Source organism: Notamacropus eugenii, chromosome 3 (genome assembly GCF_028372415.1).
Source record: "Notamacropus eugenii isolate mMacEug1 chromosome 3, mMacEug1.pri_v2, whole genome shotgun sequence".
NCBI classification, from domain to species: domain Eukaryota; kingdom Metazoa; phylum Chordata; class Mammalia; order Diprotodontia; family Macropodidae; genus Notamacropus; species Notamacropus eugenii.
This window is the reverse complement of record NC_092874.1, coordinates 351,543,690-351,556,487: the sequence shown is the minus strand read 5'-3', so window position 1 is coordinate 351,556,487 and position 12,798 is coordinate 351,543,690. Positions and strand designations below refer to the sequence as shown.

The window sequence follows — 12,798 nt, the reverse complement described above, 5'->3', positions numbered from 1 at the left end:
TTCCCCTATCAAGATTGGTGGTGGTAGGTATATCCAGACTACAAGGAGGACACAAAGAGCAAATCTAACCCATTCAAGAGTATTGGAGGGGGCCATCCTGAGTACAAAATCTGAGGCTGAAAACATGAGTTAACAGAAAAAGATAGTAAACAATGATGATCAATAGGGTAAGAGAAGTCTAAAATGTAAACTTTTTTTTTTAAGTGTAACACCACTGCAACTATTAGCAGAAAATAGTAGGGAAAAATTAGTTTGATTATAAAAGTGATTGAGAAAAATGAAGCATATTACAAAAATGAATGTGTTGAAAATAAAAAAGAATGAAAGAATAAAGTGACTTAAAACAGAAGTTGGAAAACTTCTGGGGACTCCCTGGAAAACAGAATGAAGCAAGCAACTCAATGACTAGATGAGCTAAGACTAATTAGAAAACATTCAAATGATTTAAAAAGAAGAAGAAAATGTCAGGTGTCTGCTATCAAAAATAACTTTGCTAGAAAATAGAGCGGAAATCTAAGAATCATCCAACTTCCTGAAAACCGTGATCAACCAAAAATCCAGAAGCCATAATAGTTTAAAAAAAAATCTACCCAAATACCTTACTACCTCAAGAGAGTGAAAATTAAAAGAATCTACAGACCACATCCTGAAAGAAGCATCAGTGTCAAAGCCAAAATCTAGGACTTCCCGATCTAGTAAGGTTTGAGAACTGACAAGTATTAATGGGCTTTTACTTTAGAGGGTCAAACTTCCCCTCCCATCCTAGAATGTACTTTCCACCGTTGTACTCTTTGAATTAGAAGACAGTTTTGGGTTATGCTGGAAAGTTTTGAAAACTAGACTGAGAGGAAAGCAAACGTGAGCTGAACAGGAGATGGCAGCCTTACTGCCACATGAGCCTTAACAAGTGTAGGGGCAATACAGGAGAGGGGAGAGCGAGATGACTGCATAATATATAATGAAGTCTAGTGTCAGTGAGGCTTATATTGTATACTTCATTTGTGCTTAGGACAAGGAATAACCATTCCAAAGCTATACACAGAATTAAATTAAGATCTATAGCATTAGGCTTATATCCCAGTCTTAGAATTTTTCCTAACATGGGGCCCTGAGCTGTTGTGATTACATTAAGAGCTTTTCTTGTTATACAAACTCCATAAAGCAACATTAAAATCGACAAAAGATACCCCAACAGAAATGAAAGGGACCTGAATTCTTTTCTTTGTGTTACCCCTTATAATGAGTGCATGTTGTATTTCTAGCACCTGGAAGTGATTTTGTATAGTAGGTGCTTAACAAATATTTATTAAATTTAATTGGCAGTATTGACAGAAGTGAATTGAACTTGGTATTCAAAGGGCCAATATTCTGGTCACAGAATTTATGTAAGATTTAGTTAGAAGAGATATTGGCATCTCCTAGCTCAGTGCTCTCATTTTACGGATGAGAAACTGAGTCACAGAGAAGTTAAGCGATTTGCTCAGGGTTGAATACGTAGAAATAGAGGTTATATTTAAAGCTAGAACCTCTGACTTTAAGATGAAGATTATATTATCTAACTAAAATGACACTGAAATGAATGCCATTTGCCCTGGTTTTTAGTCCTGACTTGACTGCTTGCTGACTTACAAGAATTATTTCCCTCCTTTGGATCTTAGTAACATTGCTTGTATGATGACAGTTTGGATAGAATGACCCTAAAGTCCCTTACAGTTTTAACATTTTCTGACTCAGAGGATTTATTCAGGCATAGGTTGGAGTTGTATTTGTATTTCATCTTTTAGGATTTGAGTAATGGGTTCAGTTTCTCCACGTTAAACAATTCAAGACACTATCCAGCCAGAAGCAAAATAGCATATTGAATTATCCTGCATTGAAATAAGAAAGAACAAGTATTGAAGAGTTATTTAGGTACAAATTTTCTTTTCATCGTAATTCACTATAGTATTTTTTTGGTAGTTACCTGTTTCTGAAACTCACAAAATATTAATTAAAATAGCAAGCATTCTAACATACCTATGACAACTAATATGTATTTGTAGGAAACCAACTCAAGGTAATTAGTAATTTTAAAAATATTATAACATATGCTTTTAAACTTGGGTATATAGCTGTTCTGTTTATTGTTCATTATAAGTATAATATTCTAGGCTTAGATCATAAAAAACTTAATCCCATTATAATTTGTTTTATGCAAATGTTAAGGCTCTAAAGTTCTGTTGAATATCCCTGTTCTTTTTAGCCTTATTATTTTTAAAAACTAGGAATATTTTGATACTCTTGTAATTCATCCACTTTTCACAAATCTTATAGCAGCAACTCTTTGTCTTTTTCCCTCAAATTCCTTTAAAGAGCATTTCTTTAAAAAAAAAAAAAAAAAAGTTCTTTGAACCAGACGTGAGGTTGTGCTGCTTCTCTGTAAAACAGAAATTTTGATTATGGTTATAGAGAAATTTAAGTAGGTATAGTAATGTCCTTTTCATCACTGTTAATACAAAGACATTCAGATTTCCCTCAGATAAATGTGTGAATATCAACTGAAATTGCTAAAGATAACTTTTTGCATTATAGATACAGCCTAGATTAACAATGAGCAAATTACCTCTTCAAGCAAATGTCTACCCAATGACAACAATGGCTTACATCCAAGATGATGGTTTTCGTTTCACACTTCTTTCTGCCCAGTCTTTAGGTGTTGCAAGTTTAAAAAATGGTATGTACTCTTTTTCCTCTCTTAACTTTTTTAAAGATTCAAGTATGCTATGTCATCCTTGGTAAAAGTGCTTTGTTGCTAGAGAGAGAGAGGAAGAGAGAGAGAAGGATAAAACAAACATGAGAGGAAGAAAGGAGTTGAAAATAAACAAGTCTAAGCCCTTCATTTTATCAGTGCAGAGAATAAGGCCAAGACACTGCTGAGAATCCAGAACTGTGTCCACTCTAGCCTTTCCCCACTCCCAGGCAGGTCCCAGCCCAAGCCTCACTTGCTCACTGTTTGGGTTTTGATGACTCAAAGTGAGTGTAAATAAAATTGTTTCAGTTCTAGCCAGAAACCCTGAAAGTCTTCCCTTCCCAGATCGATTCTTTTGAATAGGCAAACTAGGCCATCTTTTGCCTCAGTTTTTACCTAGCCTTAGGTCTCTTCCAGATGGCTCAGGAGGAGAAAGTGAAGCTGGTGACCTGAACAGCCCTCCCTCACTCAAAACAAAGTCAAGTGCAAGTCATGTCATCATTTCTCTGATGGCATGGTCTTCGAAAACGAAAGATGAACACAACAACCTAGCCTTAAATCACTGAATGGGTGTTGCCTTAGACAAACTGAGACCTGGGAACAACCTTAGTTTAAAAAAGCCAAAGTCTTCCAGTGCATCTTGAGTCATCTCCAGTTGTCCTGACTTATGTCTTGCCACTGGAATCAGATGACTGTGGAGGAGGGAGGCTGATGACTTTGCATAGTGCTGCCTCACTTAAAATTTAATTCACTTTCAAGTCAAGACATCACTCTGCTCATGTCATTGGTCCTATTCTAGAAGGAAGGATGAACAGCAACAATCTACCAAAGCAGATGAACACTTTATCTTTATTTTGTTGTCTTAGTTTCCTAGAATACTGAGAGCTTAAGTGGTTTTTTTTCAGTCATATCATCGGTTTGTTACAGTGGTGGTACTTGAAACCCATTCTTACTAACTTCAAGTCTGAAAAATATAAATTATTCCTTTTTCCTTTGGTGCATCTTAGCACTTAACCAAAAATATTTAACTTCTCTATTTGTGTTTTTACTATTATATAGCATATCATCATAGTATAGTATATAGAACATATACAGTGTAATATGTGTATTGTATATTCTAGACTGGACTTTCTTCAATAAACTGTAAAGATTTTTCCGTTTCAGATGGCACTCATCGCTAAACTTTTTTCAACATTTGATATTTGCATACTTACATCTTTAACCCGATAAGCCATAGATTTTTGACCACATGTGATTTCCTTAGTGTAAGAAGCTTCTGGAGAGGAATGTCCTCTTTCAGTGCAGATCAACACCTTCTCTCCAAACTTAAAGTCTTTATTAGTAAGTTACTCAGATCATTAAAAATTGATCACCTTTTCTAAGGTCACACAAGTCAATATATCTCAAGAGTCAGGATCTGAGCCCAGGTCTTCCTCATTCCAGAACCAGTCCTCCAACGATTGTGACATACTGTCTCATAAATAATCAGCATAATAATGATAAAATGATAGTTAGAATTTATATAGAATGTTGGATTTGCAATGTGCTTTACGTAGGTTACTTCACCTCACCCTCATAACCACCCTATGGCTTAGGTGCTGTATTATCCTCCTTTTAAACACAAGGAATCCAGGACAAATATGTTAAGGGACTTGTCTGGGGTCTTGTCTGAAATAGCTTTTAAATTCAGGTCTTCTTGATTCCTACTTGAACCCTCTCTGCACTTTGCTACCTGAGTCTGATTCTTGATATATCCATTAGGGATAGAAATAAGTACAAATATGGATTATTCCATTGTTGCAGCCAGTATAAAATGCTATTATCAAAATAAACATTGTTTACTTTTCAGGACAGATTGAAGTTATCATGGATCGTCGACTCATGCAAGATGATTATCGTGGTCTTGGACAGGGTGTACAAGATAACAAGATTACAGCTAATTTATTTCGAATTTTGTTAGAAAAAAGAAATGGAATTAACATGGTAAGAGGAATCAATGTGGCAGATTTTTTGCTCATTTTAATCAATTAATTCTATTTCTTTGATGAAAATCATGAGGGGTTTAAGTTTTGAGGTTTTCTGTGTTCGAAATACCAAGATATTTTAAAAAATTATTAGATTGTACTCATTAAAAGTCTAGTACTACTACCGCATGATCATCTCAGTAAATGCAAAAAAAGCGTTTAACAAAGTATAACACTCTTATGCTAAAAACCCTGCAAGGTATAGGCATAGAGATACCTTTTTTTAATGTCATAAAAAAGCATCTATCCAGATCCAAAAGGAATAATTGTATGTAATAGGGATACACTAAAAAAAACTTCCAATAAATATAAGAGTGAAGCAGGGATGCCACCCTCCTTACTGTTATTTGATATACTTCTGGAAATACTTGCACCAGCAGTAAAATAAGATAGAGAAATTAAAGACTTAAAGATAGGTAAAGAAGAGATGTAAAACTATCCTTATTTACTGATGATATTTTGGTAGACTTGGAAAATCCTAGGAAATCATCCAAGATCCTAATTTGGACAATTAATAGCTTCAGCAAAGTTTCAGTCTACAAAATAAATCCTCAAAAGGCATTATCATTTCTGTGTATTAATAATAGTAAAACCCAAGAAGGAATAATAAGGAAATACCATTCTAAATAACCCCAAAATGCATAGATATCTTGGAATCAGCATACCAGAGCACATGAAAGACTTGTATAGATTCAATTACAAAGTGTTCCTTTAAGAAGTATCGAACAACTTAAATAGGTTGTTTCAATATAATAAAAATGACAATACTCTCAAAATTAATTTAATTTTTAAAGCTATGCCAATCATTACCAAGGAGAAGTTTTGTAGAATTTTATAAAATGATAAAATTAAATTTTGGTTAAAAAAAATCTACAGTATCAAAGAAAATGATCAAAAGAAGTAGAGACGAAGGGGAAATAACACTTCCAGATCTCAAAATATATCATAAGGCAGCACTCAGTAAAACTCTCTGGTGTTGGTTTAAAAAGAAATAGAGAAATAGCTCAATGAAGCAGAAGAGACACAAGAGAGAATCAGAAATAACAGACTTCAGTAGCCACTAAGAACTCCATGTTTGGTAAAGGGGGCTAAGAAAAAGAACTCTTTATTTGATAAAACTACTCTGGCAGAAGTTAGCATGAGACCAGCACCTTCCACGGTATTCCACAGCACATTCCATTGATACCCTTCCTTAATATTAAAGATCTTGTTATTAAATGATTAGAAAAGAAAAAAGTCATACAATGGGGTAGGAGTGGTTTTCTTGACCAAACAAGAAATAGAGGCAGTTTAAAAAGATAAAATCAATAACTTGAATTATTTGAAACTGAAGCGCTTCTGCATAGCCATCATTAATGCACTTGTAATAAGAAGGAATGTTTGAAATCCCTCCCATGAGGGTGTGGGATCCGAGATAACGTAAGCAGTTAATAAATGCATGTGGCTAGGAGACATTCCCCAGTAGATGAGGGGTCACAGAATGTAAACAAATAGTTCTCCAAAGAAAAATTACAGAATATTCACAGGAACATGAAAGAATGTGCCAAATCACTGATAATAAGATAAATATGAATCATAACTCTGAGACTTTATTTACTTTATAACTTGCAGAATTGTTAAAAATGGGAATCGTTAATGTTAGAGGGACTTTGGAATGATTAAGCACACTAATACATTGTTGGTGGAGTTGTGAAATGATGCAGCTATTTTGGAAATCAATTTGGAATTATGCAAATAAAGTGACTTAAATGTCCATACTTTTTGAACCAGGGTCTCCATTACCTGGCATATCAGGAAGTCATCAGTAAGAAAACTGTCCTCATCTACTCCCAGATCTTGTAGCAGTATTTTTTTTTTTAATTTAAGAATTAGAAACAAAGTAGAAGTCCAGTAGCTGGGAAATGGCTTAACAAATTGTGGTACATGAATGTAATGGAATGTTACTGTGCTGTAAGAAAATGCCTGTGATCAATATAGAAATGCATGGAAAGATCTATATGGATCGATGCAGAGTGAAGTAAGCAGAGCTAAGAGAACAATACACAAAGTGACCACAGCAACAGAAATAGAAGGAATCAAATTAATTAATCAGGTGCCTGCTGTTTGCCAGTCACTGTGCCAAGCATTGGGAAGAACAGCCGTGCGTTAAAAAATCAAAAGTAAATGTAACAAAATCATGAAGATCAAGCAGAACCTGAATGAAGAAACATGAAGGAATATCCCCAGTTCATCCTTTCGTAGAGGTTGGAGGTCCATAGGTGTTACACTTCGCACGTAGCTTCAGGCTTTTGGAGCTTTTCTTTCCTTCCCTAAAAATACTTTGTTACATGGGATGGATTTCTGGGGAGGGTCAGGCAAAGGGATATTTGGAATGACTTTGGTGATATAAGAAACAGTAAATTTCAGTAAAGTTTTTTTTTTTTTTAAGATGCCATTCTAAGCATTATTAAACCACTTCCCAGAATGGGAAAAAGTGTTCAACTGGTAAGGTTATAAGATCAAGAGTTGGACTTTCAGGGGTTGACAGATCCTCTGATTCCATTGAATTAAAAAATAGATTAGATATCTTCATTAAGCATTTATATTAGACTATACTTTAATATCTTTATTGTAGGTAAAAAAAAATTTGCTTTTTTTTCATTTTTTCATTCCCATTACTCTACCTGACTCTGTTGAAACAGTTCCTAAATGATCCACCTGAATGTAATCAAGGAGTCAGTATGTTGAATAGAAAGAGTATAGGATTTAGATTCATGGGACCTGGGTTTGAGTCATGGCTCTGATACTTATTTCCTGTGAGAATTTGGGCAAGTCACAAACCTCCTGAGCCTCAGTTTCTCCACTATAAAATGAAGGGGTTGGATATACTAGGTGACTTCTGAAAGTCCTTACCCAATCCAAATCTGTGACCCTATGATATCTTCTCATTCATCCTTGTTTGTTGCCACTGGTATATTAAACCTAGTCTTTGTATTTTTCAAGATACTTTGAGAAATTAGAAGAAGCTAATGTTAATATTTAAGACTGAACCTTATGATTACAGGTTACTAATCTTCTAGACTCAGGATGTACATATATATATTCCTGGTCTTAGTCAATATGAATAAATTTAACTGTGAACCATAAGAAATATTTATGCTGAAGATAGATCTTAAAATATTTCCCCCCAAATATTCTAAATGCTAGTAGGAGGCTTTGATTCTAAACAACTATTCCCATTTCCTTTACTTAAACAAATTTGGGTGGAGTACTGGGCGTTTATGTTATCTATCTTTATCAGTGCAGGATGTCTGAAGGGACGTAGTGCTAAATAAGCCTGAGATGAGATGTGAAGGATCTTAAGTCTGCAGGTCTTAGTAATCTTTAATAAGCAACCAATAAAGGATTTTTAGTAGAAGTAAGAAAAAGAATTGATACTTTGGGACCAGTGCCAGATAGGTAAGAGAAGCAAAAGAGAGCAGTGTTACAGAAGCTGAGAGAAGAATCAACAACGGACCAACAGGAACAAATTTGCAAAATGCTCAGGATCAGGATTGGGAGAAGGAACCATTTCAACAGAGTTGTGAGATCAGAAGCTAAAGAGTGAGAGAAAAGGAAATGGCAGCTCCAACTGTAGGTGGTATTCTCAAGGAGTTTAGCCACAGAAGGAAGGGAGGATGTAGGGAGTAGGTAGATCATGAGAATTTTTAAGAGATTTTTTCCAAGTTGGATTGCATTTGATACTTGCTTTTTGAAGCCTTATTTTATGGGAGAAAATAATCTAAAAGATATGAAGTGACTTTCCCCAAGGTCATAAAGCAGAAGTGAATCTCTCGATAATAGTCCTTCTCTTTTACTCTTAAAAAAAACTGCTGTAATTTGGCTTAGTGCAGATTAGAAGTAGAGAATGATCCAGAGGGCCAAGCTGCTGGAGGAAATGGGAGGGGGTGTCATTGTGATTATAGTGTAGAGAGGTTGACTTTTGAGAGAACTAGAAGGATCAACTCTTAGAGACCAGCAAAGGAGAGAACAAGGACATGCAAGGAGTTTTGAATTGGAGAAAATGGATTTAAAGGCAAATAGCCTCTGTTTTCTCAGTAACTTGTGAGGCAAGAGGCTTGAATGAAGAAAACATTTGCAGCAAGCACTGTGGGGTGCTCCTTAGGTAATTAGAGTAAAATTATTTCTTTGTAACAGTGAGGGTTCAGATGAGATTGAATATTGAAATTTTATAGCTCACTCAGTCAGTGCAATCACGTGACTTATTTAAGTCAAGAAGAGAAATGGTGGGGGTAATAACACCCACTGGGGTTTGGTAAGCTGTCAGCAATGGGCCAAGGGACTGGAGACATGCTGAAGACAGCATGTAAGCACTGGAAGTTACAGAAAGGATGGAAAGTAGATTGAGAGGAAATAAGGCATAGGGAGCATGAAAGACTAGGAGTATGTAGTCAGTAATGTTCACGGGTGGCTGGTGACATAGGAGCCTCGACTGTCCCTCTTCACTCTCCTATCAGCCCCTTAAAATCTAGTTTCTGGTGTCATCTTTGCCCCGAACTTTACATCTGTTATTTGCAAGATTCAGTGGACTTTTCTCGGTCTTCACTCTCCTTGACCTCTCTGTAGCTTTTGGCACTTCCTGATCACTCTCTCCTCTTTGGTGTTCTTATTCTCTTGAGTTTTGGGCACTTCATTCTTTCCTGGTTTTTCCCCCACCTGACTACATTTTTTCTGTCTTTTTTGCTAGCTCCCCATCCAAGTCATGCCCTTTAACAGTAGGTGTCCCAAGGGTTCTGTCATAGGCCCTCTTCTCTTCTCCTTCTGTAATACTTCACTTGGTGATCTTGTCCAGTCCCATGTATTCAATTATCATCTCTGTGCTGGTGACTCTCATATCTACTTAACTTCTCTATTGATCTCTAACCTGAAATCTTTCACATTTGCCTTTCAAACATTCAAACTGGATGTCCAGTAGACATCTTAAACTCAACATGTCTAACACTGAATTCTCATTGTCTTCCCCCCTAAATCCCTTCTGTCTTCTATTTTCCTTATTGTCTTGTGTTCATCCTTCGTTTTTGAAGAAGACCATGACATCTGAGAAATGATGACATGGCTTGCACTTGACTTTGTTTTGAGTGAGAGAGGGCTGTGCAGGTCACCAGCCTCACTTTCTCCTCCTGGGCCATCTGGATCCAGTGACCAGATATTCATCAGGATGGCTGGAGATGGCCCAGGATGCAGTGGGAGACCATGACCTTTTCAGGTACTCACTTAGAGGGAGGTAATGCCCATTGAGTGAAGAGACCTCTTTAAGAAGTAGTCAGGGAATGACCCTTTTAATGAGCAAAAAAAAAAAAAAAAAAAAAAGTAAATCTTCCCTATCATTATTGAGAGTCATACCATCCTTCCAGTGCCTCAGGCTCCAGGTGTCATCCTCACTACCTCCTCATCTGTCACCGCCCCTCCCCTTACATCTAGTTTGTTTCCAGGACCTCTTTTACCTTAACTTTTTTTAAGTACAACCCCTTCTCTTCTCTGACACTGCTACGACCATGGCGCAAACATTCATCACCTAAATGCCTGAACTGTTGCAATGATATGCTAGTGGGTCAACCTGGCTCACCTCTCTCTCCATTTCAGTCCATCTTCCATCAGCCACCCAAGTGACTTTCCAATATTTCTGGTCTGACCGTGTCACCCAGATACTCAGTAAACTCCAGAACCTCCCTGTTACCTCCAAGATCAAATACAGCATGCTCTGTTTGATAGTCACAGTCCTTTATAACCTGTCCTCCTCTTACCTTCCCAGGCTTCTTGCCCTTTACTCCCACATACTCCCTGATCCAGTGACACTGGCCTTCTTGCTGTGCAATGAACAAGGTCCCCTGTGCCTCCTCATCTATGCCTGTCTTCCTCCAAGTCCCAACTAAAATCCCATCTTCCTCTACTAGAAGCCTTCTGCAGCCTCTCTTAGTCTTAGTGTCTTATCACTGTCAGTTCTTTCCTGTTTATCCTGTATGTAGCTTGTTTGTGTGTGTGTGTATGATTGTCTCTCAGTTTATACACTTCAAGAACAGATTCTGTCTTTTGCTGCTTTGTATCCCAATGCTTGGTAATTTTTTTGACTGATTATTGTAGAGTGAATGTGAATTGTTTAACAAAGTTAGAGAGGCCGGGATGTTTGAGGGGACATTATAATGTATATTAAAGTCTCCTAGTGTAAGAAAGGGGGTTGACAGAGAGAGGAAGACTGAATCAAGGAGATTGGAATGTCTACCACCAGTCTAAATAGATTAACAGAAAGGGGTTCCAGAAGACACACAATAGCAGGGAGGGCGGAATTGGACAGGGTAGGCCTCAGAAAGGGGTAGCAAGAATAAAGAGGTAGTTTTCACTTACACAGCCAGTAATTTTATGTCACTAGCATTAGTAGAGGAAGAAGTAAGAATTTGTTAGCCAGAGGATGAGGATATGTAATATCCCGGGAGACCGGGACTGTTCCTTAGGCTGGTTGAGGCCTCTCTGCACACAGGGATATTCTTTTCTCCAACCAGAGGTAAGAAGAAAGAAAAAGAAAACAACTGAGTCATTTCTTGCTGTGGTTAAAAATGAAATCTTTTCTGAAAGAAGATGGACATTTTCTTATTCTTATTTCTCAAGGGGAGCAAAAAAAAATCTGGGATTTTCTTGGCAAAGATACCAGCTTGGTTTGCCATTTCCTTCTCCATCCTTTCACTCCCATTCTTTTTAATTCTTCTATGCAGCATGACTAATGTGAAAATGTGTCTAATAAGAATGTATGTGTAGAACCCATATAAGATTGCATTCCATCTCAGAGAGGGAAAGGGAGAAAATCTAAGACTTTTGGAAGTGATCATAGAAAACTGAAAAAGAATAAATTAATTTAAAAAAAAGAAAAGGTTCTGAGTTCAAGAGGTTTGGTTTCTAAGCCTCTGGTCCTGGCCTGAATCCAGTCTAGCCAAAGTCCAACAGAAACTTTGTCCCATTCTTATTCAGTGATTAGTGAAGTAAAACTGGTCAGCATAGTACATTAAAGACCAAGTAGGTTAGTTAGTAAAGGGATTTAGTAAGGTCAGTGAAGGAGATGACTCCATTTATAAAGGCACCACACCCCAGCTTTCATGACAAGATCATGTGATAGAATTTTTGAGAGTCTCACGTTCTGCTCTGATAGCAAACTTAAGAGGCTGATTGAACGTACACACACATATACATTTGTATATTCCTGAACAATTGTACATCATGCTTGCATCTCATTCAATTTTCTTTTTTCTGAAAGAAATTTGACCAATTTTAAAAGGATGTTATTTTAGCTAATTTCAATGGTCAGACTTTGGGGTACATCATGAAATTAAATAGATTTTTTTTTTTAGGAATATTTTTAAACGTAAGAGATAGCTCTTTCTTTGTATTGCTAGTTTAGTAAGCCAGGTTCTCAAGTGCCAATCTGACAGGTGATTGTAATGCATTATGCCTTTAAAAGAAAATCCGAATCACTCAGTTTTTATAGCATTCTAATTCTAACCTAGATTTTGAAGTCATGAAATTTTGGTGTAAGTTTACAGTGATTGAAACTTACACATTAGATTAGGTAGAATTGGAAATGAAAAAACCAAATAGCATTCTCAAATACATATTTTCCAAATATCTGTTCATTTCATTGCTATAAGGATCTCCCAATGAGAAAATACCTTCTGACAGTGAAAACCTTACACATTTTATTATGTTCCCTGATGAATAATAATGTGAGGGACAGCATGACACTGTAGAGAGAGAACTGACTTCCAAATTAGGAGCTGAGTTCAAGTTTCACTTGTGACACATGCCAGCTGTGACACTGGGCAAGTCCCTTAACCTCTTGAGCCCCAGGCAAGACTTTGACTATAATAAGTTGCACAGCAGGTGCTGATTTTCATTGGCAGAGGGTCTTTTCTCATTGGGAGATCGTTATATGAAGAGATATTTTGAAAATATATGTTTGAGAATGCTGTTTGGTTTTTTCATTCACACTTGTACCTAATCTAATCAAAGACTGTATAAAAG

General features: G+C 36.6%; 1 protein-coding gene across 2 annotated transcripts in view; it reads left to right on the top strand.

Moving 5' to 3' along the window:
- The window catches only part of MAN2A1 (mannosidase alpha class 2A member 1), a 221,211-nt gene that overhangs the window by 193,107 nt on the left and 15,306 nt on the right, over positions 1-12,798 (top strand). For both annotated transcript variants that reach the window (XM_072597247.1, XM_072597248.1), the window contains 2 exons: positions 2,572-2,713; positions 4,578-4,711. In XM_072597247.1, the coding sequence (XP_072453348.1) occupies positions 2,572-2,713; positions 4,578-4,711 (276 nt within the window). The remainder of the gene's footprint in view (positions 1-2,571; positions 2,714-4,577; positions 4,712-12,798) is intronic.